Source organism: Eleginops maclovinus, chromosome 9 (genome assembly GCF_036324505.1).
Source record: "Eleginops maclovinus isolate JMC-PN-2008 ecotype Puerto Natales chromosome 9, JC_Emac_rtc_rv5, whole genome shotgun sequence".
NCBI lineage: Eukaryota > Metazoa > Chordata > Actinopteri > Perciformes > Eleginopidae > Eleginops > Eleginops maclovinus.
The window spans coordinates 3,340,082-3,367,968 of record NC_086357.1 but is presented as its reverse complement, the minus strand read 5'-3'; the positions used below and the strand labels follow the sequence as shown (position 1 = coordinate 3,367,968).

General features: G+C 40.0%; 1 protein-coding gene across 6 annotated transcripts in view; it reads right to left on the bottom strand.

The window, feature by feature from the left end:
• Positions 1-2,183: 2,183 nt before the first annotated feature.
• gng12b (guanine nucleotide binding protein (G protein), gamma 12b) overlaps positions 2,184-27,887 on the bottom strand; it is a 31,854-nt gene continuing 6,150 nt past the window's right edge. For 4 of the 6 annotated variants that reach the window (XM_063890552.1, XM_063890553.1, XM_063890555.1 and 1 more), the window contains exons 2-4: positions 27,811-27,873; positions 5,095-5,215; positions 2,184-4,530 (exon numbers count right to left, since the gene is read on the bottom strand). In XM_063890552.1, coding sequence (XP_063746622.1) covers positions 4,405-4,530; positions 5,095-5,187 — 219 coding nt within the window. In that variant the 5' untranslated portion in view covers positions 5,188-5,215; positions 27,811-27,873 and the 3' untranslated portion in view covers positions 2,184-4,404. Of the gene's footprint in view, positions 4,531-5,094; positions 5,216-13,638; positions 13,810-14,586; positions 14,814-27,810; positions 27,874-27,887 lie in introns of those variants that run through there. The other 2 variants (XM_063890557.1, XM_063890558.1) reach the window with 2 other exon arrangements.

The window sequence follows — 27,887 nt, the reverse complement described above, 5'->3', positions numbered from 1 at the left end:
TTTCAGAATCCTATACAGCCCCCGAATAAATTAAGAGAGCACTTCAGCATGATCATTTTCTCATGTGTTATTATTCATAGGTATGTCTTTGAGTTAAATGATTTTTTTATTATTATTGTATTCTAGAAACTACTGACAACTAATATAATCATATACTTTACTTAGGTTGTTGTCATTTATCTGAACATTTCCACTGTTGTAACTTCCCCCCGTATCAGAGGACAACTTGTTCTTTTCATTAGTCTGACAGCTTTAATTCCAGATACCAATCCTTTATGCCGTTCCTGTCCAGTGAAAACCACACATCTCCATACATGGGGATGATTTTAAATGTAAATGTTGCTGATTAACTGACGGATAAAGTTTTCTCTGAGCACTGGTCTTTAAAAGTAGCACAACTGTCTTACAGCAGTATCATGCAACACATTAACGCAGCAGTAATATTAATCCGTCATATATAATAGCTGTGCTGGAGGAATTAATGAAATATTTGATTTAAGTCATACACTGTAACAAGTATAATCATCAAAATGAACTTTAAGTAGCAAGACGGCACAGTTCCGTACCATATATGTTATGTTATTGGTATGATTATTGATGCGTATATCACTTTAATGTTGTTTTTACATTCCTACTGTCGTACTGCTTTCGCATTTTAGCAATACCATAACACATGATCAATTGTTTTGCTGATTAATTTGCAGTTATAAAGATAAATAATGAGATTTTCAAATGAACAAAAGCTGTCAGATAATTGAACCATGACAGGAAAAACGATTCTGCAGAATGGTTCTTTCGAATTTTGAAACCCCTATTACATCACACGCATTAGTTAGCTTACATAAGGTTTAAAATGGAGGCCTTTTACTTGCAGTGGAGTATTTTCAGTGTGATGTAATACCTTTTCTTCCATTACTCATTTTTGGAAATGTTTAAAGCTGAAACAAGTGCTCACTGCTGAGGGGAAATAATGCCAACGTAAAGTCTGACATTTGGTTTTTGTGGAACAATAACAGAGTGGAATGGGTGTGAAATGAAACCCAATTTAACCACATTTGTTTTTTTGATCATAGCCTTGAGGTCACACAGGGAGGGGCGGCAGAAAGTAGGTGAGATATAAGAGATACTGAGCTTATCCCTGAGCCTCCCCCGTCTGCCCTGACAGCTAATACAATCACTGCTACAAAGCCTGGCTGTTCATCATCTGTCTCGAGTGAGGATTGCATCAATGTGGGCCAAACATTATGGCCTGACCTGATTGTGGATGAAACATCACACCTGAGAGAACAGGCTGCTCAGCAACAATTGCATAACAGCCTGCCCTGGGCTACAGAGAGAAACCTGTGTGTACAGAAATAAGAGCAAACAAGAATGTTTACGGGCTCCTTCCCCGATACTAAACACTCCTCCTGCTCTTGTCTTGACCTTGTTTGCATCTACTGAAGGTATCTCATGGTATGAGTTTCTTCCCACAAATAACTAACTGTATGTCAAACACCAGCAGGATGCACACTGAGGATCTGGGTTTTTCCTCTGAGAACATGGACAGGAAGTAAAGCCATAGGGACTCTGTACACATGAGTGCAGGTTAACGAAGTCGGGAACAACAAGAAGGACCTTTACTAACAGCCAAACAAAACAAAATGCTAATGTGTTTAATATTAAATTAGCATATTTTCATTTTGTCTGCAACTTGGCAGTCAAACAAGCCATAAACACACCATTGATAAATGAGAGGAGGAACATCTTTTCTTGTATTTCGCTACAAAAGCTTTAGAAATGATGATAATTAAGACTTTCTAACGCGTGATGTTTGATGTATTCTCAAAAATGCAACTTCATTCTTAAAATGCAATGTGGGATAGAAAATCCCTCTGAAAGGAACACAGGAATTGTACTCTTTGCAGACCAAAACCTAGAACACACTACAGGAAAGTGAAAATCCAAAAAGCATAATAGGGCCTCTTTAACATTTTTCTCTGATCCTTATAATCTTCTGTACCTTAAGCTTTTTGATAACTGTCAGTTGGTTTATACAAGTGGGTATTTCACATACAAACTGATAAATGCTTCCATTCTACACAGAAAACAAATGTAACACTAATTATTTCTGGAACTCACAGAACGTAAATAGAACGGAATATATTACTAGGGTCGAAGAAAAAACCCCCAATAGGAATGACTTGTTTTCCATAGCTTTATTGACAGTTAGCACAGACAGGTAAAGGCAGACACACAATGTGAGAAACCACACATAGTGTAATATTGTTGCTCCACTTAAAACACACATTCCTATTCACCAGTAAAAATCTATAAAATACACCATTAAAAAAAACATGTTTAGTTTTAAATCAAAAAGTTAAACGTCAAAACATTTGAATGTAAGGATGCTTTAGGAATGAATCTGTAAAATCAGTACTTTAACAACTTTAAAAAGCACATACTGTGGCTCATACACACTGCGCCACAATAGTTATGGATGTATGGGATATACTGTATATCTAAATTATTTATTGAACATGAGTCATTCTGTAATAAAATGTCATGATAACATATACTCCCTACTCCCTGTTCACAGTATTAGACAACAGCACTTATGTGACTCAAAGGTAGTTTCATTATCAAGTCCCTGGCTGGTGAAATTGTAGTTTAATTAGCTGCTTATATTTTTGCTTCAGCACCAAAACACACATCACAGTCACAGCTGCACACTGTCAGTAATAAGTCCTCTCATAAAATAAAATCTAATCAAAATAAAAAGTAAAGCACTTGTGAACATGGAATGTTTTTCAGCTCAAGAGTACAGCAGGTCTCTAAGTGCCTGAATAATAGAGCAACAAGCCTCAGCTCTGCAGATAGAACATACTGACCTTAGAAAAGTTTCTATATATATATTTATATCTGACAAGATGGCACAGATTGGTCTTTTTTCCAGCAATGATGGCCTCATAATAAAATGTCTAATTCAAGGAGTACCTCTTAAAGAGGGTCATGAACAATGTACAATGATCTCAAAAGTTCTTACTGGCATTTTAGCTTTACACATTTAAATATTACAGATAGTTGGACTGAGTTTTATATTCATTTTTCTTTCATAAAGGCCAATACAAAGAAAATAATAGAGAAAACACTTAGACTGTTTTCTCAAGAGTAGGACAAGTAGTTATTGAAAGTCTGGAGTATAATGGGAATGGCAGAAAGGACTACATACAGTTACTTTACCCTGGCACTGGCAAAAACAATTCTTAATAGATGAGAGCAGGCCCATGTTACTGCCTGGCATAACGATGGCCCCGCCCCCTTTCTGGTGAAAACGAAGAATCAGCGCCAAGCGGATAAAATCGTTTTATCATGCCTGAAAGCTGCTGTGTCATGTATTGCAAGGCAAACAAGAAAAAACATCAACATTTCAGATTTGCTGTACTTTTACAAAGAAAATAATGGAAAGAAATAAGAGATTGGTGTCTTCAGGCCAGAGAGAGGATGGAAATCCCAGCCAATGGGACTGTGTCAGTAGTCTGTGGGAAACACTTCGTCAAAGCTACATTATGATGCTAATGAGGTTAACTGTATCGTCAAAGTAGTATATGAAGATGCTACATTAAAATGCTGAAGCCAAAGAAATCCACTCGTCCTACGAGGACATACACATTATGGAATTGTTGGGCTTCTCCTAGCTAAATAATGCACAGTATTCTTATTGTTTTTAATGTTATTGCTGAAAACCTCAGAATCTGTGATATTTTCATCCCAAGAGGCGGGGCCATGACGTTGATGGAAAGTACCTGGACGGGTTGCTCTCATGTAAAAAATAAAGTCATAAAATCTACATTTTAAGTGAACTGTTAAATTATGCATGTCAACAATGTGGTTGCTCTGACTGTGCTTGAAGGGAACAGGGAACATTTCATTTCAAACTCTATTATTATTATTATGATTGTGACAACATGAGAAAAACTAAACAGGAAATGTGCATCTGGGCCCTGGACCTCCACTTCACCTCATGTGATGGACAGCACGGATTGCTGGTCCGGTGACAGGATATCATTATCTGGGCTGCTATTATCAGCAGCACACAACCTACACAAATGTTTCCTGAAGAAAGCTGGAGTCAGAGGTGAAAGCTGAAAGGCTAAATCTGATTGGTCCAATGATTGAGGGGGCTTGTTTCTGCACGCTGTGATAATTAGAGAGGCAGGAACTCTGTCATCCAATGCCACAGCTTCAGACTGCTGCCTGCTCTTGGCTGAAACTGTCATTTGACTGCAAGGCAGGACTACATTCTTCAAACTACAGCAGGAATGGGAAGAGGGTGGGGGGGACACTGGCCTTAGGATAAGTTGTGAATCTACGGAACATATTTTCTACCTCATAAGAATCAAAAGGAAGGCAAAGAAAGTTTTTTTACAAAACTGTGCAAGGCTTCTTGTCCTTGAAAGGGTTTTCTGAGGTGGGGATGCCCATGAGCAGTGGGTCGTTCTTGGCATGTTCTCCACAGTAACGCATCAGGTCAGATGAAGCCTTGGACACCTGTAATGAAATCAATCGACACACTTATTTACTTTGACATATGACCCTTTTCCACCAAACCGGATACGGTTCAAGATCCGATCTTTTGCTTTTCTGGTTCTAGCCTGTAGCACCCCTTGTGTTTCCACAGCTCAGAGGCCGAGTGGAGCTTGAGTGGAGCTGCGTCATTGCGTCATTGTTTGCGTCATGATGTATCCGTTTACGTGCCCTCTTATGACTGATTCATATTCATTGTCTGACTGTCACACAAGCAGCTGATGCATACCCCCCTCCCCATGAGTGAATGTGCTTCAGTCTGAATTGACGCTGTTTGACATCACAAACCTCTGCTTGCTCTTCCCAACATGTAAATTTTATTGGCTTATTTGAAAAATGTTATTGCATGATTCCTGCTGTAAACTAGCTAGCTAACTTTTTTTTCCTTAGTTTTGGCACATTTGTTTACATAGTATTTAAGTGCAGCATGTTTTCTCCTAATGTAAGGGTTTTTGGCGCATTTGCACGGATCGGTCACTGTACACAGGAGAAGTAGAAGCAGAGTAGTGAGAATGGATATAAAGGCACCTTTATCCTCTCAAAGCTGGCCTCCAGCCTCAGCTGCTGCACCATCCGCCTGGCCTGGGCCATGCTGCTGGAGCTCTGCATTTTTGAAGACATCGCAGCCTTTGGACAGCCGTGCTCAAACCTGGTTCAGAAAAACAACAAAATACATTTACTGTACTTACATTTATTGGTGTGGAGATGCAGTGGGTAGTGAAAGTCCACAGCGTACTATATCTATTCAAATGATTCCAAACAACAACATGTTCCTGTGGGATTGAAGAAGCACAGAGGTCATGCTGCTGAAGCTATCACTGCCTTTATACAGGTCATCAACATCTTGCAATCCCGTCAGGAACTAAGTTCATTTACTTACAGTGGACAAGATATTAAGACCTCTTTTTTTACCTAGCTTAAAAGTCATAATTGAAACATCACATATTTATTCTGTCTTATATAAGTTTGCAAAGGGAGGAGGTTGAACAAGATGGCCAGGACCAACACAGCGCTTTTTGGGTCTCAGGTGAAACCAAAAGTCCTAGACAAACCTTTTTCAAAGATAAACCATAATGGTTTTTTTTTCTAAACCTTACCAAGTAAGTATGTTAACATGCTAACCCTTCCTAATTATCAAAAACGGCCAACACAGAGCATGGTCACTTGAGTTTTCCTTAAGCACAGTATTTTTGGACCCAAATGCAATGGAAGAGTAGTCCCTGTGTGGGACATCCATGCCTGTACCAAAGGTTGTGCAAGCTGGTGATGCTACAGCAAACTTCAGGGGAGCTCCTGCTATGATAGGATTTATCCTCTGTACACCTTGAATCTCTTTACAAACTTTCAAGGAAATCCATGAGTGTTAGACATTTCATTTCTTAAATGCGGGAAAGACTAATACTGACATCCCCATCCGTGGAACCACAAAGCTAATCAAAGCTAGGTTTCATGAATGACCAGCTTTGCACAATCTTACAGAAATGATGATTAATTAGGTTACTAAGATGTGCACATATGTCCACGGCTTTGCAACTTCCCAGGAGGGACAGTTGATTTGATTTAGAATTGACTCAATGTGCGTAAACGCTGTGGCCCAACCTAACCGAATCCTGTTTCACAATTCACACTTCCAGGATACAATGCTTTGCTTTTACTGGCTCATTACGTCACTCCCTGAGTGACTTTGAGTGGCTGCGCTGTTGTAACGCGCTACCTTTCACTCCAGCCAACTGCACTGCAGAGCAAAGGGGGAAGCAGCCGAAACAAAATGTTTCTTTACTGTTTACTACAAAACACAGTTTATTTTAAGAAAATCAAAACAGGTTCTAATGCAAGAACATCATGTGTCCAATTTAAGAGAGCACAGCGTGTGCAGTTTAGCAATTAATGAGATGTTCACTGTGTACTCAACAATTGTTCAGCACTGATAACTTGCATCCCTTGTTCCTGGAATGGATAAAGAACACACAGCAGTAAGTGGCTCCGTGGGACTGACAGACATAATATTTGACATGTGGCGTGTTTGCTCTGTGCAGGATATCACAGGGGGGGGGGATACGCGCTGAAATGGAAGGCAGATGAAACATGGACAACAGAACCAGATACAGAGGGGAGACGAGGCCGTGCACCCCTCTAATCCCCAACCCCACCCACCCACTCCCTTCCGCTTCCTACACAGGAAGCAGTACAGCCAGTTCCCCTCTACAGTATACATGATTAAATATGGGGTAGGGTCTTCACAAAAGGAAGCTACATGTACACACACAGGGTAATGGGAGTAACGGATTGCATGTAACGTAATCAGGAGACACATTTTTTAAAACTGTAATCCTTTACAGTTACATTGAAGAAAAAAGATAATCAGATTACTTTTACATTTTTGAAAATTGGGGCTTACTATCAGGATGACATTTGTATTATCTCTCCTCTGTCAGCTGTTCTGATCTGTAGGCTCATACTTTCAGAGTGAATCTATACACCTACTGCCTGAATCTGCTTTATGGCTTCACTTTCTTTGGTTCATTTGTTCTGTTTTTAATTCAGCAGGTGAACCTATGTGTTCATCAGACAGTGTGTGTGAGCTTAGCTGTGTGTGTTAAACTGAAACGGAGCATTTTCTTCTGCTTTTTTAAACTGTAGTATGTGCTCATGTGCTTCAGTGTTCGGCTGCTGCCTGAATATGCTTCCTGAGAGGCAGCTTTTCATATTAATATATTGGATCCTAAATATCTTGGTTCCTTCTTTTCTAAGGTCACATTGTTCTGTTGTCTTACATAATACACTTTAGTAAAAAACATCTTATTGACATTTATTTTCTCATGTCTTTATTTGCATTGCATTTGTTTTCAAATATGTTTTGAATATGTGTTCAAAATAACCCTGACTATAGCCACACTGCACTGAAAACACTGAAACGTTAATTAAATGTATTGTCAACAGATTTCACATAACTGTATTAGGTTAGTTGAAAGCAATAACATTAAGTTGAAACTAACTGAATATGCTTCATGAAAGGCAGCTTTTCCTATCAATACAATCATTTTTGATCCTAAATATCTTCCCTCTTTTCTAAGGTCACAATGTTCTGTTGTCTTACATAACACAAGTAAAAACATTGTATTCATATTTATTCTGTGTTGCATTTATTCACATTGCATTTGATATTGTTTTAATGCAAAATTACTTTTATATTGCGATACTCAGATTACTGATTACATTTTTTTACAGGTAACTTTTAAAGTTACCTTCCCAACCATGCACACACACAATGCATAGCTGCAGAAAGAAAGCATGACATTGAGACCTCAAATGCACTTGCTTTTAGACTACTCTGGCTCTCTTGACCTGCCCTCTCATTGTTCCAGAACTTACACTACATGTCATGGCTCTCTTGTCAACACAGCTGTAGTATTAAAGCCCACAGCTGCACCCGCAAGGCATGAGTGCACACAGGCAAAGGGAGAGTTGCGTCACGAGGGGGGGGGGGCGTCCTCCCTCCCCAGCGTCTGCAGGGACTGTGTGTGACGCCTGCAGCTTCTATAGAGCTCCATACGTTTCGGAAAAGACGTCAACGCGGCTAAGAGGCGGCACTAACGCACAGTAGAACAGGACAGCACTTGATCAGAGCTGTGACACACTCCTTTCTGATGTTTGAAAAGTGGAAAGACATTCATTCACTGTCTTTTCTTTCTGTGTCCTTCTTTTGAACTCTTCTCTTGCATAGTGTCACATTGTTTGCCTACATACTATCTATGCTTTGCATCTGGCTCCAAACAATTTTCATCACAATGCAATGTGAGCACTGTCCTGTAACTGGATCATAAAAGCTGCATTGTATTGTTAAAAGTGAGATTTCCATTTCTTATTTAATAATGAAGCAGGTCTAAAGTACATTTACTTAAGCACAAGTATAATTTAGAAGTAGTTTTATTTGCTTGAGTATTCCAGTTTTCTGCCACTTTATACTTCTAGTCCACTACATTTTAGTTGCAAATATTGTACTTTTAACTCCATTACATTCATTTCAAATTCATAGTAACTTACTTTGAACCTAAAATGCATTAACTGTTTAAATGATACATATAAATACTACTAAGTTATTCAGTTGTACACCAAGTATCCAACAGTTAATTACAACATTAAAAATGTATTTATTACAACCAAAAAACAATCTGTATTTTGACTTTTGATACTTTCGTGCTGTTAATACTTCTAAACTTTCATTAAAGTAACATTTTAAACCTATAACTCTCTAATCTTAAAACTGTGGTATTACTAATTTAACTTAAGTAAAGAATCTGAGTAATTCTTCAGTATCAAAATGCTGAATCCATGGAAAAATAAACAAAGCTCATATTTAGAAACTGGTCCTTGAGACAAACCGTCAAAACTTCCATTGAGCTGTGATGTCACAACTTTAAAGTGTGGCATGACACTGCAGAGACGCAGATAGCACGAATGCAGAAGATCCATAAACACTGACCAATCAGAGCACACTGGAGTTCTTTCCGATACCACTATATTGAGACGACACGAACAGAATTTAAATCAAGGCATGTAAACAGTACAAACCCAAAATACAGGATTTCACTTGAAAATGAGCATTAAGTAACACTGATATCATTTCAGTATGATGGCTATTTTATATCATGTTGCAACTTTGGCTGAAGTTGAAATGAGAAAATGGGCAAAAAAAATAAGAACTAAAGTTGATTTATAGAAATAATCCAGTCACAGCATATTCCACCAGTAGTCACAGATCCAGGGACTCACTGTGGGGATTTTGTTCTTGGTGCCTGAGGGGCCAGATGTGGCATGTGGCTAGAACACACACTTGAATCAGCATTAGTACACCCTCCTGTTGTGCCACACACAGACTCTGCTGTGCAGTTCTTCTGAAGGAGCGGTGTGATCAAGTGGGGCCCTAAACCTCAAATGTGCTGAATCTGAAATAATCCTGGTTCTGGGCGGAGTGCTGGCCAGCTTTACTGTAACTCTGCTGCTCTGGACGTTTTAGAACATTTTCACACACTATATCTCGATCCAAAGAATCCTGCAGGGGTGACTGGCCCCAGAGTTAGCATCATGCTAGCTCCCTTGTCAAAAAAAGCCAATGGGATATTTCCATTAGATTTTGGAAGATAAGATCAATGGCAAACAATACAACAGAACAACTTTTCTGAAGCCTAAATGTATTTGCGAGAAGTAAAAATACTAATGTTAGAAAGAAGACCAAGGTCACATAACTCACATCAGCACCACCAGCTTCAAAAGGCAGAAGTATGTTTGGCCTGATTAAGTTTAGTATTCAGCCACTTGTTAACAACCGTGTTTTTAAGGACACATAGAACAGAGGTGTCCAAACTACGGCCCGGTGGCCAACTGCAGCCTAAAGTCCATTTTTAATTGGCCCCCAGCAAATTCAAAAAGTATAATGGAATCTGGCCCACCATGAAACTTCTGCTTTTGTTATGTTGTACTTCTAAAATGTATATGTACAAATATTTCACATTCCTGTGTTAATACGGCAATTTTCGAAAAGTAGAAAACATATTTTAACAATTTTTTGTTGGTAAAAAAAGCCAAATAGCTTAATTTCATAACAAGGTTGAACTATAACATACATATTTTCCGTTATAATAAGCAATTTGGGGCTTCTGTTTGAAGTGATGAGCTGCCAAGTAGGCTGTTTTTATTCTCAAATGCATATTCAATTATCAAGAACAATTTAATTGACTGATTTAGCTAACTTATAACTTAAATTATGAGCCAATATACCTCTAGTGAGGGGGCTAACCATTCAAATAATTTTCTGTATGTGGCCCTTAGTGAAAAAGATTACACACCCCTGACATACAAGCTTCAGAAAATAACATTAGCATCAAGACTCAAAGCAGAGGGAAACATCTTGCAGATCTAAAGCTCACACAAATGTTATACGAGCAGTTTTCCCATTTTCCTACTAACTGGTTAACTATCAAACAGATATTGTTAACATGCTTATATTTACATACAGTTTTAATTACGTTCATGTAACTACATATAAATGCCTGTATAAGTGTTGACATAGTAGGAGGAAGTAGGGGCTCTTATTGTGAAATAAACAGGAAGTTAGTTGTTGGTTTTGGCACTTGGAGCGTGGAGTGGACTATGGCTAGCGTCAATAAAGGAGTTGTTGTTTAACTACAAAAGTTGTCTTTTGTCGAGTAACAGATAGGGTGGTAATCTCCTCATTGAACTCCCAGCAAATAAGCAAATGTGTTGTCTCTAAGATTTTGATTTATAGCTAAAAACCACTGACGCGATTCATCTGACTCTGTGATAACTGTCTCTTGAACACTTTAGTTGGAGCCCAGCCGAGCATCAATAACATGCAAACTATGCTAAAATAGAGACATACATTAAGCTTTTGCCTCAATGCCATTTCATATTATTTTGGAGATCTAAAACAGATGCATGAGTGAAAAAAGATTCCAGTCAAACAAACATAAACAATCAGGGGAATGTGTCACTGCAGGATGTATACTGAGCCTTTCAAATCCCTGTAGCCGAAAGAATGTCTGCGCTGCCTTCAGCTGTGGTGTGCCGGTCTGCATCCAGCACGAGGATTCATGTGTGGTGGATGTAAACATGTGGCACAGTGAAAGCATTGATAGAAATACATCTGAGGTCCTACAGCAGAGTGAGTTCTGTGATGTGGCTGCGGGGCTTTACCCAGGTGGGCCCTCAGCGCCAACAGGGAGCCTCTGCAGAGTCCGACAGCAACTTCAGCTCTGTGAGTGCTCTGATCTGCTGACCCGATTGACACACTAATAACTCACAGCGGATTTAGATCAACAGCATTTCAGGAACTCCCTCCTGGCTGGTCTACCTGCAAACACCATCCGACCTCTACAGCTAATTCAGAATGCTGCAGTCTGACTGGTCTACAACCTCCCCAAGTTTTAAATGGTCGAATGAACTCCCCATTGACATCAGGACAGCAGGAACTCTGCATATCTTCGGCCCAAACACATCTGTTTCGATAGTGCCTTGGATATAAAATTCTTGCAAAAAAAGCACTTTATAGGATACGATTTGGCCTTGTAACTAATTCACCAGCAGTCACAATGGTAGGATGTGCCTGAAGTGAATACCTCTGCACTTTCTTTGTTGTTTGGAGTTTAATTCTCTATGTTTTTGCACTCACTGTAAGCCGCTTTGGATAAAAAGCGTCAGCCAAATGAAATGTAACTTAATATGAACATGTATAACAACATGGCAAGTTGAGCCACATATACAACATCCCATGCAACTTCAGTAATATTTGTCAGTTTTTAAGCACATTGCCAACGCCCTTGTTGCAAGGTTATCAAAAGTGCACCTCTTTTTCTATATTCATCCCACTTTCAAACTGAATAGTTTTTTGATTGGTACTGTTGGTTGGACAACATTTTGTACACCAAATTCCATCAATGAATTTACGTCAGTAAAAATCGATAGGTTTACCATTTTCAAAAAAGTTTGACCTTAAAACAATAGCCAAATGCCTATATCAATGCAGTCTTTGGTTGCTGTAATCATGTCTCCTGTCAATATGGTGGTTAATATTCCTCGAAATAAATAAATAAAGGTATTGCAGGGATTAATGTCTTACATTTAGAGATGGATTGTGCATATATCTCCTGAGATTAAAGTGGATAATTTTAGAGACCACACTTCTCTAAGATATATGTACAGCACATGAATATGAAAGTATGAGAAAAAAGTCATTTTTCTTTAGTTATTTCTTTTGACCAGACTGCTACTTTGCAAGGTGGGATTAACATCATCACATGACAGATGCTACCGCTCCGTGCAAATTGACTGCAGTGGAGAAACTATACTTTTCAATCAGATAAGGAAAAAATGTAATACTCACAATTTAAGACCAGAAACAACATGCTATCATACTCATCTCTGATACATCTTGGACATCATGAAGGCAATGGACAGATTAAGGATATTTCCAGATTCTAAATCAATGCACCTCCATGTGCATTCCGTGTTAACTGTGGTTTGATGAGGCAGGTCCATCCTGGAAACGTTTTTTCTTTCAAAATGTGTTGAATCTCAAAGAGATTCTGCAAATTCTCTTGGAAAAAATGACTTTAAAGTCGCAGAGAATATTCAAGTTGAAGATTGTAAATGTGCCACTTTTAATTAAAACAATATCCAAGTTGGTTTATCATAAATGTAGTGCTTTATAGTTGTTGGAAACTTGTTGTGCATTCTCAGAATAATACCAAACTCCCTGACTTTGTAATCTTTTGTATTTTTTAGCTACAATGTCCCTGATGTCTCATTGTTTTGTTTTAGGACAGACTTGAAGAAATGTAAACATTTGAATGCAACTAAGTCTGTAAACTTCATTTTTTGCATGAATTATATTTTATGTTTTATTACATTAACAAGACAAACATCCAAAGTGCATTATGACTACAGGTGTTACTTAATGTGCGATAAACAGACGCCAGGCAAAGCGCTGCAGCCTAAACAATTACTTATCAACAGTCCACTTCCAAAAATGTTGTCCAGCAGCTCCACTGTCTGTCCTCTACACCGCTAAACTGCCTGGCAACAACAGCGGCTGGCTCCTGGGCTGGGATCTGTAGCTGCCCCCTGTAATAACCTCATTTCAGAGGCACGGTGACAATGCAGACAGGCTATCAGCGTCGTGCCACACTCATGATTAGTGTTTGGCATTGTGTAGAACAGAGGCACCGGGACAGGAGACCAGGGCTTTTACAAGTTTAACTGCACCCTCATGAGTGTTAATCTCAGACAGCCTGATGCTATCTGGGAGCCAGACGGGCCAGTCAGGCGTGCAGAGGAAAGAGACAGAGGCCTCCCAAAGAGAAACAAACACAGGATCATGTGTATGACTTCACCCCGATCCGCAGGAACATCATCAAGTACAACAAGTGTCCATTACAACAAAATATATGTTTGTTTTTTTACCAAACAAAACTATTAAATACTATTCCCAAATAATACAACACTTTTAAAACAGTCATTTTGCACAATGGGTACTTTTACTTTTGCTTTACTTACTTGCTGATAATACTTCCGCACTTTCATTAAAGTAAAAATGTAGAAGTAGAACTCTGAAATGGGGTATTATTAAACTGTGGTTTTACTCATTTAACTTAGGTAAAGAATCTGAGTACTCCTTCAGTATCAAAATGCTGAATCTACGGAAAAATTAACAAAGCCCATATTTAGAAACTCTTCCTTTAGATAAGCCGTCCAAAGTTCCATTCAACTGTGATGTCACAACTTTACTTTAAATGTGTCGAAAGTGGGGCATAAGAACCATAAACGCTGACCAATCAGAGCAGACTGGCGGTCAGATACAGTTATAATGAAACGATATGAGCAGAATAACGTTTAAATCAAAGCATGTCAACAATAGAAACCCAAAATACAGGATTGCACCTGAAAATAATACTGATATAATTAGATATAGATTTTAAATCATCAGTGGTGTAAAGTAAGTAAATTTACTCAAGTAGTGTACTTAAGTAAAAAAAATGTAGGTACTTGTATTTCAATGTTTTGCTACTTAGTACTTCTACTCCACTACAGTTCAGAGGTAAATGGTGTACTTATACTCCACTACATGTATTTAATCCCTTAGTTACTTTACAGATCTGCATTAATGATGGTAAATATAATCAGCCCTTAAATCAGACTTTAGTTCACCTGCAGTAAATCCAGCAGCTACCCTGCAGTATACAAAGCCATTCAAACTAGCTGCACCTTTACCAGCTCTGAGAACACTTTAATGATCAATAATTATAAAACATATCAGAGATATTATTCTGAAATGGACCAATCAAACAATGACTACTTTTACTGTCGCTACTTTAAGTACATTTAGATGAGAGTACTTTCTACTTTCACTGGAGGAACATTTAGAATACTTTTACTGTGACAGAGTATTCCTACACTCTGGTACTTCTACTTTACTCAAGTACAAGATCTGAGCACTTCTCTCACCTCTGTAAATCCTTTTGCAACTGTTGCTAGAGTTGATGTGATCACAAAAGCAAAAAAGCTTAGAACACTTGAACTGTGTGAAGTCAGCCGACATGAAAAGAAACCCAGGAGGAGTTGGTGTTTGTGCGGCGGATAAAAACAGGAGATGAGGGTTCCGAGCCGCTGAGTCACCGGCTGTGTCTTTTTCTTGGCTCCACACACTCCACTGTACACCTTTCTTTCCCCTGGGCTCTGCAGTGGCATGCAACACCTCGGCGCAGGGTGAGGTCAGCCGCGGGACAACAGATTCTCACTCTGTCATGTCCTTTCTTCCCACCTGGGCCCCATGTGCAGAAAAACAGTTTCCTTTGTGTGTGGTGTGTGTGTGTGTGTGTGTGTGTGTGTGTGTGTGTGTGTGTGTGTGTCTGATCGCACAACCTGCAGAGTCGCTGCAGCCGTTTAAAAAGTTCAAAGCTTTGAGTAATGTGCATCTGATTCCTCCAGAAATATCCATGTTCACACACCCTGCAGAGAGGTTGCTGAATAACATGGATTATGGCTCTCTTTGAAGTGTTCTTTAATGTGCTTAGAAGTGGATGGAAGACTGAACAAGCCCTGACGCAGGTGCTCTCCCACTACACAGCATCGTGCATGTGTTCCTCCCTGCTGGGCTTTGATTGTTTTCCAATAAACTAGATATTGCTTTGATTTAAGACGCAGAGATGAGACATACTGACACAAAGAAAACGCTCCACCATGTCTGGAGCTAAATGTGGACGGACAGATGCAACACGATGTGCCACCAGCTGCTTTAATTACTGAAGAAGCAGCCGCGGCCATGCAGATGAATGTGGGCGGGGGGGGGGGGGGGGGGGGGGGGGGGGGGGGGGGGGGTTGGGTATCATGCAAACCTGTTGCATTCCAACTCTAAAAGGTCACGGGAACTACTAAAAGCATTGCCATCCATTATAAAACATGATGAATAAATGCTGTTTTAGAATATAAAATTCCACCTGAATTGTATCTTAAAAGGTACTACTTCCCTATATGATGTTTAAAAATAATCTGACGTAGAATATGTTATCACACAACCTTTCTACTGCCATTCATTGTCCATTTTCAGCTTCCTGGTACACAATCTGCCATAGGAGAGCATTTGAAAGGCGTCCACTTCCCTCAAAGCTGCTTCTCTATACATGAAAAATAATGCACATACCGCCTAACTATACGGATCTGCTCTAAAGTTTATTGGGTTATTCTTTGTCCAATGACTAACCCTCCGACCAAATGTTATATATATCAGACAAATCATTTTTTACTTTATCTTGCACACTAAAAGATTAAAAAATATAAAAACCAAACCAAAACTTTGGCACAGGTCATACTGGGTCCAAACTAAACTGTAGCTCACTTCAAATGCAAGAACAAGGCATATTATTGTATTGGGGTTTATGTTATTTCGAGACCCTAGTTTAAAATATGGTACCTAGCGCACAGAGCTTTGGGACAGGGGGTCTGCGTTGTTATTTGTGTCTTTTTCCAGTCAGTACTATCTACACTTAGATATTGGAAACAACTAATAACTCTGCTGTCAGTGCCACAAATCTACTGAAGACAAGAAACTGTCTGGGCTCCAGTGGAACGGTGCGCACGGCTCCAGGAAGAGCCTTCATGGCGCAGCTGAGTGTAACAGTTAAAGAAGCCTTAGTCAGCCTGTCTGCTCACTGATCCGACACTGTGGGAGCCGTCAGGTCGCCTGCCTCTGCCTTATCTTGCTGTACACAGTCATTAGCAGACAATAGAGTCACGCAGAGCAGCTTCATGAGCGCAGAGCTCGGAAACTGCTTCTGCGGTTTAGTGTCAGGTGAAAAGTCGCAAATTTGATGGATACATTGTAGCCTGGCCTTAATCAGAGAGTGTGTGATGCCATGTGTGCATCTGTAAGTGCTTGGTGTGCAAGGTGGGCCAGGCTGCTATTTCCTGCTGAGTGGGAGAGAGAGAATAATGCCGTTGATATATCTGCACAAATGAAGCGAGCTGTGTCCACCCTATCATGGGAGAAAAACTCCCACCACCAACAAAAAAACTGATCTCAGCCCTTGACTGCATTCGCTGAAATCCCCTGAGCAGGGAAAAGAGAGCGAAAAAAAAAAAAAAGGGCCCACTCTCTCCCACCAATACTTCCTGGAGCCCGGGGCAGTCCTGGATCTGAACAGGTCTCCCTGACAACTGAGCTTTGTCTAGACAGAAACCAACGCTCAACTCACTGGATAGGAATTCAGTGAACCCACAGCCCCTCATTCTCACACCACCTTTAGCCTACCGCTCTCACATGGCACCAAGCAACGCAGTCACAGCTCTCATTGTTACAATAATCCCGCATTTACGCTGCAACTAAATGCAACACCCCCAGAAGTTGGTCCATTTTGTAAAAAGAAGTTCCCTCTTTTTCGATTTCTAGCTGGAAATATAAAACCAGGCTTCAATTGCAACACACTGATCATGTTCTGCTTGTTAAAAAACCAGTAAAATAGGAAGCAAACAGTGTTGTGTGAAGGGCATGGAGGACTGAATGACATGTCAATCCAAGAGGCCAGCACACTTTTTTTTGACACGGTCCATTGCTCAAGCATAAACAGCAGCAACTCTTCCTCCCCAGCTTTACAGTTATACACTGAGCTGATGTTGGCAGGCCATTCCACCAAGGTTAACAACAAAGTCCTCTCACCTTTTCCCCACTTCCCCACACTCACATGCCTCACTAACAAACCCACACACACAGTTGGCATTTGACATGAATATTAAGGTTTATTTTTGTCCAATCTTTAATTGATTATATCCTACTCCTACAACAATGGTGTCCATTATAACATACAGTAGCAACAACCATTTAAGAAATGACAGGAACTATATGGTGGCCAACAGGTGCAAACGTGCTGCACTTTCAAAAACAACGTAAATATAAAAACACAAATGTGTAAAAACACATGCAGATGAAGAAACATCTTCCCCAACTGAACAACAGATGCACAGCATCTAGAAAACATTCACCAACTTGGAGAAAAATGCACAGCATTTATCGAAAGCCCTTCAAAACCGGACAAAACGCTGCAAACAGAAATGCTGCAAGACGCTCCAAACACAACGGCAACTGAGAAACTAAAACATGGTGCACACAGCTGAAACCAGAGGGCTTTTTGTTGTTCGGGGCTTATAAAGTCAGGAATAATGTACAGATGTAAAAAGAGATGACAGATAAAATACAGCATGCAAAATCTGCATTGTAAGGTGAAATAAAATGAAGTGAAAGTGTTCTCGTGGTTTCTATAAAGGCTAATCAGCACATGGCCAGCAGCGGCCAGGGAAGGTGGTGCTGGGTGATAGGGAGGCTTCTTCTCCGCTGCCACCTGCACCGCTTATCACTACGGACAAAAGACAGAGAGAGAATAAGGGGAGGGCTGGGAAAAGAAACACAGCCCTCTGACCTCAGTAACAGGAATGACTCCCCCCCCACCTCCCTCCTCTCCTTCCTGTGAACTTTGGAGCAAGCCAGAGCTGAGTGAGCAGTAAACTGCATATAATGAGCGGCCATGGGGGAGGTCCAGGAGACAGTTTTTGACGTCTCCAAAGTGTCCTTTTAGGGAGACTCCACAAGCGGCTGCAGCTTTTGTCTGCCCCCCGTCTGGACCACCTGATTGTAAGAAAGCGTGCAGTCTTGACACATTAGTCATTGTCCTTTGGACCGACACGTAATGACACACAGGGAGATTCAGGCCAATGTAACAGGTATTATTAACTGAGGAGGAATCCCAAGCATGCACTTCGCCTAGCTCTGCACAAGGGTCACTGCTGACAAAGTTCACATTTTAAGAGTGAGCTCACGGGAAAAAATCAAGTTCTCTCCTGCTGAATGCAATGATTTGTTTCAGGATGATATTTGGGGAATGCATGTATTGTATTGTTGTAGGAGCCTGTTGGTTTAGTGTTGTTGCATTTTAGCTGAAATGCACTGATGGCCTCTGATGTGAATCACTGTTCTCGCCTGAAATGATTCAACATTTCTAAGTAAAGTCATTATAAGAGTAATTATTATCTATGTACTGTATGTGTATAACAATATACTTATTACTTACTACTATACACGGGATTGACCATATCTAGTTTTATTGAATACAGTTCTTTTATTTATATTGGATTATATAACTTTAACCTAAACCTGCAATGGCAATTACTGCATATGAAAATGACAATTATTGGGTCACTTATAGATAAACGAGATGTAAAAAGTTATATTGACATATTAATATATTTTAGAAGGCATGCACAATTTACCGTTGTGAAGCTCCATGAAATAAAGGACAGCACGGAGAATCTGACTTTTTGTGTGTGTTAATAATCAGTGCAGATCAATTCCACCCTTAACATTGTGGTACAAAAGCTAATGTCCTTTTAAACGCATACAGGCAATTTAGGCTCTATATGCAGGATGCTAATTAGCAAGAGTGCTAACACGTGTTATGGCATGCATCAAGTACACATTTGCAAAGCACTTTTTGAGCCCTACATACATAACAGCTACCACAATCCATGAAATCCAGTCACAGGAATTATTGCAGGACTTAAAAGTCAACTGTTTCTCAAAAGCCCCATTTCTGACCTGCAGGGTCAAAACTCAACAGCTTTTCTCATGACAAAGCCCCTAGAACAGGGTTTGAGAAAGAAGCTTTTAAATGGGAATATTTGTGAGAAAAACGGAAAAAAAAGATTCTCATTAGTGAGAACGCCCCTGCCTCGTGGGGTCATAAAGACCTAGACAGTCCGCTCCCTAAAAGAGCAGACTTCTAGTTTTATGCAATGTTAAACAGATTTTTGTCCAAAATGAGGACCTCTCATCTTTACAAACCAATGCTGCATTCAACAAGGACCTACATATGATATCCAAGTCTGGTGCAGACAGTTCAAATGATGACTAAGGCTTTTTCAGGCGTGCATTTTGGAGCATTATAATGCCGTATTCATTCAAAGAAGCAGCCGGGATCTCACGGGGAAAGTATGTGCGGGCCAGTTGCAGCGGTTTGCTTTCAGAACAGTGTAACTCCAATGGAACGCGGCTGCAATACCGAGCAGCATACCGCCCTTTTTTGCCCCTAATGAACATTAATCAAAGGCATATTCTTACAGCTGCACACACCACCAAGTGTATACTTGCTAGGAAATGCAGTTAAATACAAGTTATTTCTGGATTGGGAAATATTTCCGTTGCCACTGTCTGCTGGAGGAAAATGTTTTACAGAAGAAGTCAAAGCATGAGAGAGCGCAGAGTGTAAAAAAGAATCCCAGGCATGTGGCTGTGCAGACTTTCTGGGCAGGGTGACATCCTGACTGCTGCGTGGTCTCTCCTCTCTTAACTGCCAGACCCTTATGTTTGTTAACTGGAAGCCGACATTCCCTGGACGGCTCCTGCAGCAGAGATCAGGGTGACTGGAATTCTTGTCCAGCAGACACGTGGCACAGGAGCATCTCAAAGTGGACACAGTGGCAGATAAAGCAAGTAGTGTTTATTGTCAAGACCCTGCGGCCATGAGCAGAGAGCAGACAGCAGCAGACTTAGTATTTCTTTGAAGAAGCACTTTCCTTTCAAGGACCCTTACGCTTTAGCATGTAAAATGACAATGTGAGGGGATTCAAGAGTTGAACTTTACAGGCATTATTGCTGCTACGGCTGGCCTTTGGTTAATGGGTCATTTCAGCTTTAGGGTTGGGTGATATGTTACCATTTTCCAACTAGCGACTGTTGGCCCCTCTTGTGATTGCCCTTATATTCTTGCAGGTGCGTGGGGTGTGCGCACTTTACTGCAGAAAGAAAACGTTATCCTGTATTTGAGAGTGGAAAGCATCAAGCAGGCTAAAAGACCTTAACGAAGCAATTTGCAGTTTTTGCAAACGTGTAGAGACGACAAAAGATCCTACCACAACCAATAGCACAAGCATTTATGAATACACCATATTTCTGAGCATGGAAAGCTAATACAGAGAGCAACATCCCTCTCAAATGTACAGAAAAAGGCCCATTTCACCAAGAAATCTCAAAGAATGTACTGGATATGAACTCCAATTGCCAAACTCTAGTCATCATGCTAACATGCTAGCAATGACAATGCTAACACGCTGAAGTTTAGCAGGTGTTATGCTCACCATCTCTAATCTAGTGTGTTAGCATGTGTGAGAATAAATCAATATATTGTGCTGGAATTTTAAGGGACATAATTCACTGTTGTAGTGTTGCCTCACGGACCGGTTGGTAGGACTTTACGCCAAAACATGGATGTTAAAATGTTTTGTAACGAGAGAACGGGGCTTTTTCCTGTAGATCTGTAGACAGATAACAACTCGAAAGTGGACTGTGGACCAATGAAATAGGAGAAGACCTCGGCCGATAGTCCTTTGTATACTTCATACCATTTTATTAATAAATGCTGTTAAAATTGACGAGAAGCATCTTGGATTCTTTCCAGCTATTTCCTTCTTCAAGATTTAGAACCCAACACATGCTACCAATTACTTATTAGCAATTAACACAAGCTGATGCTAATGGGAATGTCTTACGTTTTGCAAGTCATCACTTCATCAAAGTCGGTAGGGTTCATTCTCTGGGGACTACAAACCCAAACCAGCCAATAGCTGTTTAGTTATTTCAGCCTGGAGCAACAGATGACTTTCCCTAGAGACATGACACTAGCATAGCTAAAACAATACATACATGTAACCAGGCAGTTCACTTGTGTGAAAATCCTTTCCATGGAAACAGGATCGGCAGTGACCTAGTTGTACAGTGCACTGATAATATGTCACGAGGAGGCAACAAGGAGGAAGGCATGGGAATAACACGTGAAACTGCAGGAATAATTCATCATGTCTGTGTTTTGTGTAGACTGTGAGTGGACATTCTGTTTTCGTCACACAGGAAATGTCCCTGTGCTAATAAGACACACAAAACAAGACGTTTAGGAATAATCCAAAGCATGTGGTTTACATTGGAAATATCTTCCCAGGTGACAAGGGAAAATCATAATTTGGGGGCTGATGGATCCCCAGCTGCACACGAGTGATACTTTCTGTGCCCTGTGGCAGGAACTTGATGAGGTTGTTTGTCCTACTTCAAAGCCAACATGTGTCTACATAACTGCTGAGCAGATACAGCAGATAATCTCAAGTGGTATTTGCATGCATCCAAGGCAAGCTGAGGCCACCCAGTGAACACCCATCCTGAAATTAAATCCCAGATTTAGAGAATGTATATAAATAACATTAAGAACGCAAAGGCCTGGAAGATTTATTTTTAAGTGCAACAGACTTCATCACAGTTCCTGAGAACAGAAGAAACCAACAATATCACATGTGCTCCTTTTTGTTTCTTGCACATCACTTAATGTATGCATTCATGAAAACAATTTTTGCAGAAGAAAAATCTGATATTTGGGATTGGAAAGCAACCATCAAGTCGATTGATCTTTATGACGCAAGTTGCAAACTTGTAGTGCCCACAAATTATTATACCAACACCATTAAGCACAAGCTTTTGTGAATATACCATCCTGCTGTGCATGCTAAGCAAATACCACAAGCAACTTCCCCCTAAACTATTGTAAGAAAAAGCCCCACTTCACCAAGAAAACTCAAAGAATGTACTGGATATGAACTCAGCCAATTGCCAAACATCATGCTAACATGCTAACAATGACACAGCTAACACGCTGATATTCAGCAGGTATTATGATGAGGCCCAGCCTGACATTCATTCCCTCATTTAAAAAGGAATATAAATAACATTAAGAACATAAAGACCTGGAAGATTTATTTTTACAAGCCACAGACTTCATCACAGTTCCTGAGAACAGAAGAAAGCTGCCACGGATATCACACATGTGCTCGGTTTTGTTTCTTACAGATCAAACAGGTTTCATTCTTCCGCTTCCATGAACATGTGTGGCATGAGGGAAACAGTTCTACGTGCAAACTCATGAGCTATTTCCGTCAGGCGGTACACGTCCAGCTGGACTGCTGCCCGTGGAATCAAGTCATCAGAACCAGTGATCAAATGAGTATTAACCACATTACTTCCTGCACTGGGAAGAGACACTCCCGCCTCTGCCCGGAGCTAACCAACATGAGTAGGAGTGTGTATATGTGTGAGATGGGGTGGGGGGTGACGTTCAGGAAGCGGACATAGTACAACAGTAAGGAAGATGCCCATATATGAGCAAGTGCTTACGAAATGCCTAAAGAGGCCTGGGTTCTCCCTTGGGTGCGACAATAATGCAGTAAATGTGTAAACCTCCTACACGCAGAAACACACACCCAGGCCCTCACAAAGCTCGAGTTGCTCCAAGCCCAAAACTTTTATTCATGCTGACCCTTCAGTAAACATCCTACCTGAAGCTGGTATGTGATGAGCATAGCATAGGGTGTTTGAAACTAAATAAGAGCAACTGACTGGTGGCATAACCACATAGAGGGCAGTATTTTTTTTTATGCACTGGTCAACTTTGAGACGTTGTGCTATTTTGCCTTGATAGCATGTCCTCTTTTATACTAGGTAAAATCAAGGTGGTCATTTTACAATTTTTTTTTTTTGCATCTGCAGATTTCTCTTGGTTTGCATTAGATAATTCCTTATTTGCATCATTTAAAAAAGGCTTTTTTTTTTTTTTTTAAATGTCTTCTAAGTTCTAAGCTGCTATCAAGTATTTTCCCCCCTATTCACCTGTAGTTTCTGTGTTCAAATTTAGTTTCTTATCATACACTGACCCAGAAATCTACTTGAGCACCACTTACATACACTAAACTTCCAAGTGTTATTCGTATCTAAGATATTTACAGAGGGGTTTCTTCACATATCATTGATGGGGGGGGGGCAAACCTGCTTTACTTGGCTGTGAACACCGCATATTCTCTAACCACTGAGCCATCCGATGACCCAGTTTTGCCCAGATTTACTCACTTTGAAATACTTAAAGTGCAATTTCATGCCAAACATGTCAGAAAACGTGTAATAAAAAGTGCATGGTGATATTTGATAGTTATGATCTGTCCCCGTATCACCTGTAGTGTCACCGCTACACAGCAGGTTTGTGTTTCTGCCAGCTGTGCAGAACGGGCTGCTGTCCTGCAGCTAATGAGCAGCCACACACACACACACACACACACACACACACACACACACACACACACACACACACACACACACACACACACACACACACACACACACACACACACACACACACACACACACACACACACACACACACACCTGCTCACCAGCAGAAAGAGCCTTTGTTTAACACCTGCGTATCATCTGGGTCACTCTTTTACTCTCACTTAAATTCTTGTGATGAATGATGTTTGTGTAACCTTGTTCTCTCCAAAATCTTTATCTGAGAAGGTACTTTTTATTATAAAACAACCTCAAATTTGATTAATTCCTTTTAGGCTTCCTACCATGTTGTTAAAGGACTAACCGTCTACACAGGACACTGCATCTTTTGCTATTCAATGGTTATTGATATGATTCTTCTTGTCCTTATTTATCTACAACAATAGTCCATACTTCCCAAATATGGAATGAAGTTTTATTGTAATATACAATATGTGCAGAAAATCACTTGCATTATGAAGTGAATGTGTTATAAATTAACACATGTGCAGTTGACAAATACCAAAATCTAATGAAGCATGTGCAAACACAGTTCGTAGTGCATGAATATTGTTGGCTTGGGTTAACCTGAAATGTATTTGTTTCTGTAATGCTGTGACCACACAGAGACAAAGAAATAGGTGTTTCGTTGGTTTGACAGACCTTGAACTACAGTAGCACCTAAACCTGGGAGACACAGAGACTACAGTCTGCCTGACACTGTCATCTGGTGGAGGAAATGTGTGATGACAGAACGCAGGGGCGTGAGTAATTCTCTCTGAGCTGCAATGTGACACAGATGATATCTGTTTCATTCCTAATGAACACACCCCACATCCATAGTGCACTCACAGTGAATCCTAATGTATTCATAATGCTTTATGTCTAAAGTTATTACTAGAGCTTAGCAACAATTGATGCATATGAATAAGATATCATATGGTGATACACAAGCATGCAGTCTGAATTGATAATTAGACCTGTCCGCCCTGTGCAGCTCCGTCAGCGACAGGCTGCTGCCCCCGCGGTGTCTCACAGAGAGATACTGCAGGTCCTTTCTCCCTGCAGCGGTCAGACTGTACAAACACCATGGCCCCTGGTAGGTACACCCCCCACACACATAACAATAAAGAGTATGAAACCCCTGTGGTGAAATTACACCGATGTGCAAATATGTAAACACACAAAAACAAACACAGACTACGACACTTGTGTTCAATACGTAAATTGGAAAGTGTTACAAATGTTACTTGAAAATTGAAATAACTTTTTTTAATTTTAAATATTATGTGCATACCCTTTCTAATGTGGTTTTATTTTTGTCTCCATCTTCAAGTTTGTTTGATTTCCCCTCTGTGGGACGAATAAAGGTATTCTGATTCTGATATTATCAAGCACATACTCAAAAAATCCTCCTCATTTAGGTGTCTGTTTTTGAATATTGGTAGTCATGATGTATTATGAGCCCTGTCGGTGAATGTTTTGATTATAACGTAGGCACTTCTCTGTAAGTCACTACAGAAACTCCCATGATTTAGCTCTTGCATGGAACCCCCAAAACAATTTTAGCAATACAAAAACGTTCCAAGCACAGTACTAATACATTATACATAATAAAAGGGTACTGCAGCATATGAATATTGCACTTAGACGATGAACATAAGCTGGACAGACTAAAAAAATCTCTGCAGGAGAGCACAAGCGCTTTTAAACCCTATATGGTCCCTACACGAGTCAATAAAACCTGTGAATTCATTTCACAGAATGCTAAATGGCATTTGTTGGTCAGACCCTGGCTGCCAGATTCAACCCCACACCTGCTGTGCAGTACTCCTCAAGACTAAACTAGGACACGTGTCCTCAGGAACAATAAGCACTCTCAGAACACACTGCTCCACCTGTCCTCACAGGGCCTTTCTATCTGGAACACACAGTCTGATTCTGGTGGGGACTTTAAATCTAATCTCCAAACACATCTTGTTGCCTTGACCTTTAATACATTTATTATTTGTTCATCATCAGGCTGCAGGTCAGTCTCCATGATCATTCAAGGTCCATGTTTGCCCATCACATTATTCTGGTTTGGACATCCTGGGACTTCCTCTCTCTCCTGACTGCCTCATGTCACATGTTGGACCTGAATCTCCATCAGCCTTTCCTTATGTCCTTCTCTCTGTGCAGCCGGATGTCTTTCCAGGTAGGGCCATATGGCCAAAATATTCCCCTTTGACACAGGTCACTGCATTGGTTGATAACTACAGACATCACTGTAATATAGAGAATATTCTGGACTGTATTTGCATTGTTTTGGATTGTTGCAGCACTAATAAACATGTATATTGTAACGCAAGGGTATTTGTCCACTACCATGGTGGAAATATCTCTAAGGTACATTTAAAGCATAAATAATGTTTGATACAGTTGCATTTAATTGCAAGCTAATAAACATGGACAATCCTGCATTTAATCGCAATTAAATATTTTCATAAATTAAGATATTGCATTTTTTTTCTGGTAATTCAATAAATAAATAGCCTAAATCAAATAACTCACAATAAAGCTTATTTTTTCTTTTTGAAATGTAAATTACACACTACACTATAATGTAGTGCAATATGAACATACTAACTTTTTAATGAACTTTAAAATGAAATAATAGAGAAAACTATACTGTATACAGTATAGTTTGTATATATATATATATATATATATACAAACTATACTGTATACAGTATAGTTTTATATATATATATATATATATATCAGATTAAGATAATTGGTTGATTTAACTGCCCTGCGTTATTCCCATTAGCAGAGTTATTGGGTGGATAATCACAGGGGGTTAACAAACAAGCTGAATGAACAAATGAAGCTTAGCGCAAGTTCAACCAGGAAGACCGTCTTTATATCGTCTTTCACATATTTCCATCTTACTACGCTCACCCTCTCAATCAGCGATCAGGGGAGTTCGCTCCCCCTCCCGAATGATACTCCCACACAACGGGCTCTTCGCCAAACTTCATCTGTGTTTTCTTGGCCATAAATATATCTTATTATATCAAATCAAGTCTCTCCTGATTGAAATGAAAACAATCCTTCAAACTGCTGTTGGAAAGCACTACCTTTAACAGTATTTGAACCAATATTTGGGTTCCAAGCTCACATTTACACATTATTCTCCACCATTGTGTCTGAGCTGAAGGCAGGTTGCCGGTTCGAGTCCAGTCTGTTTCTCATATTGGCCTGTTAGGTTTTTTTGTGTGTGATGTAAAAACGAAATCAAAACCTAAATATTATCCGCTTTTAATCATTCACAACAGATTTTAGTTTCGCTGCTGCACGTAATATGAATAACTTCACTGTAAACGTGTGGGCTGTATAGGCGTCATTTGCGCTGGGGACCCAGTACTTTTTGAAATGGCCAATTTTTGAAAATATAACTAATAAATGTTCTGAAAAATAGTGTGCACAACAAAATGTAATAAACAAGAACTCTGGTTTTGTGTAAAGATGTTCAATTTTGACATGTGAGTAAACTTTTAATAGAACATGTTTAATAAAAACAGCAGGGCTTTGACAAAAAGTAATGTAATCTAACAATAATTCCTCCTTACTTTACTGACTCTAACATGACCCAATAACATGTTTGCCTGAAGTAAATGTTGTCTTTTTGCTTTATTTCCTTGTCAGTAACAGAATACGTAGTTTAAATCTGCAGGGGGAGATTTCCAAACAGAACACAATCTTTTTCTTTTTGAATACGAAAGGTAACTTCAGCAGCTTTGACCGGCAATGTCAACATTGCAGAGCCTGCTGGTGGTCCTTTGCAGCAGCACTGTAAACCCTGTGTTTATCACCAGAGGGCAGCAGCACCTCACAGGGGGTTATTCGACTGACAGGAGATAATGAAACATTTGTAGGGACTGGGGCCGTTCAACAATGGATAGCCTTGTGAAGCAATGTTTGTTACTCGATCCTTCCATCAATTACAGTAGAGGATGAGGAAGCTGGTCCCAACTGTTGACTCAAATGAAAGCAAGTCTACTGACCTGTGTGGGACGAGATCTCATGGAGCATGAATCAGGATCCCGCTCTGTGTGACCAGCATGAACCTGAAACGAAAAGC